This window comes from Penaeus vannamei, chromosome 17 (genome assembly GCF_042767895.1).
Source record: "Penaeus vannamei isolate JL-2024 chromosome 17, ASM4276789v1, whole genome shotgun sequence".
Classification (NCBI taxonomy): domain Eukaryota; kingdom Metazoa; phylum Arthropoda; class Malacostraca; order Decapoda; family Penaeidae; genus Penaeus; species Penaeus vannamei.
Window position 1 is genome coordinate 22,666,202 of NC_091565.1, and position 2,500 is coordinate 22,668,701.

A 2,500-nucleotide genomic window follows, 5' to 3' on the forward strand; every position below is an offset into this window, starting at 1 on the left:
AACAGCTCCTTATTTATTTTTTTATTTTTATTATTTTTTTTTTTATCAGAGGGAAAAACACAGACATAACAGCTCCAAGGGATAGCAAATATAAATCTATATTCAATCTTGGAATAACAAGAATAATACATAATAAAATAACCAACAGCAATAATGAATGATCATTATCGAATCTATATTCTTTTATATTCTTCTATAATACTGATGTGACTTACCTGGGGACTTGGTCTCATTTGGAACAATACAGCGGATAAAGTGAGGATGAGTTGAGTGCAGGGTTGTCATCAAGCTGTTGAGTTGTTCCTGAAAGGATTTTTATACGTAAACCCGTAAAAAAAATATAGACAAACTAGAATTTTGAGATAATACTAGTTGACATCTACTTCTCTACTTATTAATACTCTTAAATATATATTATAGAAACAAGTAAATATGTCCCTACTTTAAGAATTAATAATATTTCTCACCCTATAAGCAGAAGAAACAGTCTTGAAGCCACCAGATGATTTTTTGCCCTTCTTCCCTGTTAAAAAATAAATCATGAACGTAGTATACGATAATGTATTACATTTGCTCTATATTTTCCGTAAGGATTGCATGTTTCAGTGATAAACTGCATCTTTACATGTTTACTTACCTCCTTTGGCCTCAGCGGGAGCAGATTGGCCGGGGTGATCGGCAAAGAGTTCCACAATTAGAGGCATATTGGACTTCTTGAGCTGGTCCACGACGGTGTCGTTGAGGGGATCCTTGTTCTTCTCCAGCCAGCCACTCAGGTTGTAAGTCACAGTGCCGGCGTAGTGGACGATGGCGAAGTGACCCTCAGACTGGCCTGGCTTGGGAGGCTTGGGCTTGATGAAGCAGGGAGACTTGCCCAGATGATTAGTCTTCAGCTTCTCCTCAAACGTCTTGTCAGTAGCCTTGGGGAACATAGACTCTTCCTCAAGGATGGATAGGAGACCGAGTTTCTGGTAAAAATCGAAACAGTTGTTTATTAAACAACTAGTGATCGCGAAGCGCAAGTTTATATTGATTGTTCCTGGAAATATTTAAGGCAAACACACCTTTTCGAAGAGCTCAATGCAAGCCTGCAGATCCATACCGAAGTCGACAAAGACCCAGTCAATGCCCTCGGCCTTGTACTCCTCTTGCTCAAGCACGAACATGTGGTGGTTGAAGAACTGCTGCAACTTCTCGTTACAGAAGTTGATACAGATCTGTTCGAAGCCGTTGAACTGTAAAACGAAATTGTCGCTGAAAATCAGCATATATATATATATATATATATATATATATATATATATATATATATATATATATATATATATACACACACACACACACACACACACACACACACACACACACACACACACACACACACACATATATATATATATATATATATATATATATATATATATATGTGTGTGTGTGTGTGTGTGTGTGTGTGTGTGTGTGTGTGTGTGTGTGTGTGTGTGTGTTCCTCCACGAGAGCAGAGGAAACTACAGGGGTTAATGAATAGGGAATTACCGCGGGGAAGGGTAAAGGACGGGGTGCTTTAAAACGTTTTGTGAATGTCCGGACCCATAGTAGAAAAAAAATCCTAGAACCAATGAACAGACTTCTGTATGCTTATTCGTTTTGTAAATATATTAGTTGTATCCGCACAACTAAATATTTTAATGATGATTTGCAATAAGGACTGTCTATCTTAGAACTTACGTCGAAGATCTCGAAGCCGGCAATATCGAGCACACCAATAAACATGGCACGCTTCATTCCGGTCTCGAGGGTCTCGTTACACTTCTTAACGATCCACTTGAAGAGGCGGTCGAACAGGGCCTTTGCAAGAGCACCAACAGAGTAGGACACTTGAGCGACATTTCTTCCTTGTGTTACGAACTCAGCACCGACCTTAATCTTGGGCTTGCACAGGTTTTTGTACAGCTCTTCACTGGACGTTCCAAGGAGTGGACCTATAAGATCCCCAGCCTTGGAAAATTGAAAAAAAAAAATCAATGAATTGATATAATTACATTGTTTTATCATCTTTACTGCGTTCACATGTAAATATGATGATGTTCTGCTAATACCTCAGTGCCGTCGGGCTCAGCCTGCTCCTCGCGACCTCTCTGCTTGAACTTCATGTTGCCCATGTGCATGACCGTGGCTGTGATCTTGTAGCAGTTGTCACGCTCATCATTTGTGAAATTCAAAATGGTGAAAGCATTCTGCAAAGGATGTGTTGATATTTGTGTTACAATTTATAAGTACCGGAACTCTGTTGGCAAATGAAATTTTAACAAATGAACCATACCTTTCATCAAAATAAACTTACATGTGTGAATTCCATATCTTCTTTATCGTCGATGGAAGGCACAATGACCTTGCCTTGAGACACGTAGTGATAGTCGTAGATGTCATCGCTGAGACTGCACAACTCTGTTGTTCAAAGTTCAAAGAATAATTCAGACAAAAGTATCAATAATAGAAGTA

General features: G+C 38.9%; 1 protein-coding gene across 1 annotated transcript in view; it reads right to left on the reverse strand.

The window, feature by feature from the left end:
* The window catches only part of LOC113808681 (myosin heavy chain, muscle-like), a 22,441-nt gene that overhangs the window by 11,164 nt on the left and 8,777 nt on the right, over positions 1 to 2,500 (reverse strand). The window contains exons 7-13 of the mRNA XM_070132098.1: positions 2,343 to 2,446; positions 2,098 to 2,235; positions 1,727 to 1,996; positions 1,065 to 1,235; positions 638 to 968; positions 468 to 523; positions 216 to 303 (exon numbers count right to left, since the gene is read on the reverse strand). Coding sequence (XP_069988199.1) covers positions 216 to 303; positions 468 to 523; positions 638 to 968; positions 1,065 to 1,235; positions 1,727 to 1,996; positions 2,098 to 2,235; positions 2,343 to 2,446 — 1,158 coding nt within the window. The remainder of the gene's footprint in view (positions 1 to 215; positions 304 to 467; positions 524 to 637; positions 969 to 1,064; positions 1,236 to 1,726; positions 1,997 to 2,097; positions 2,236 to 2,342; positions 2,447 to 2,500) is intronic.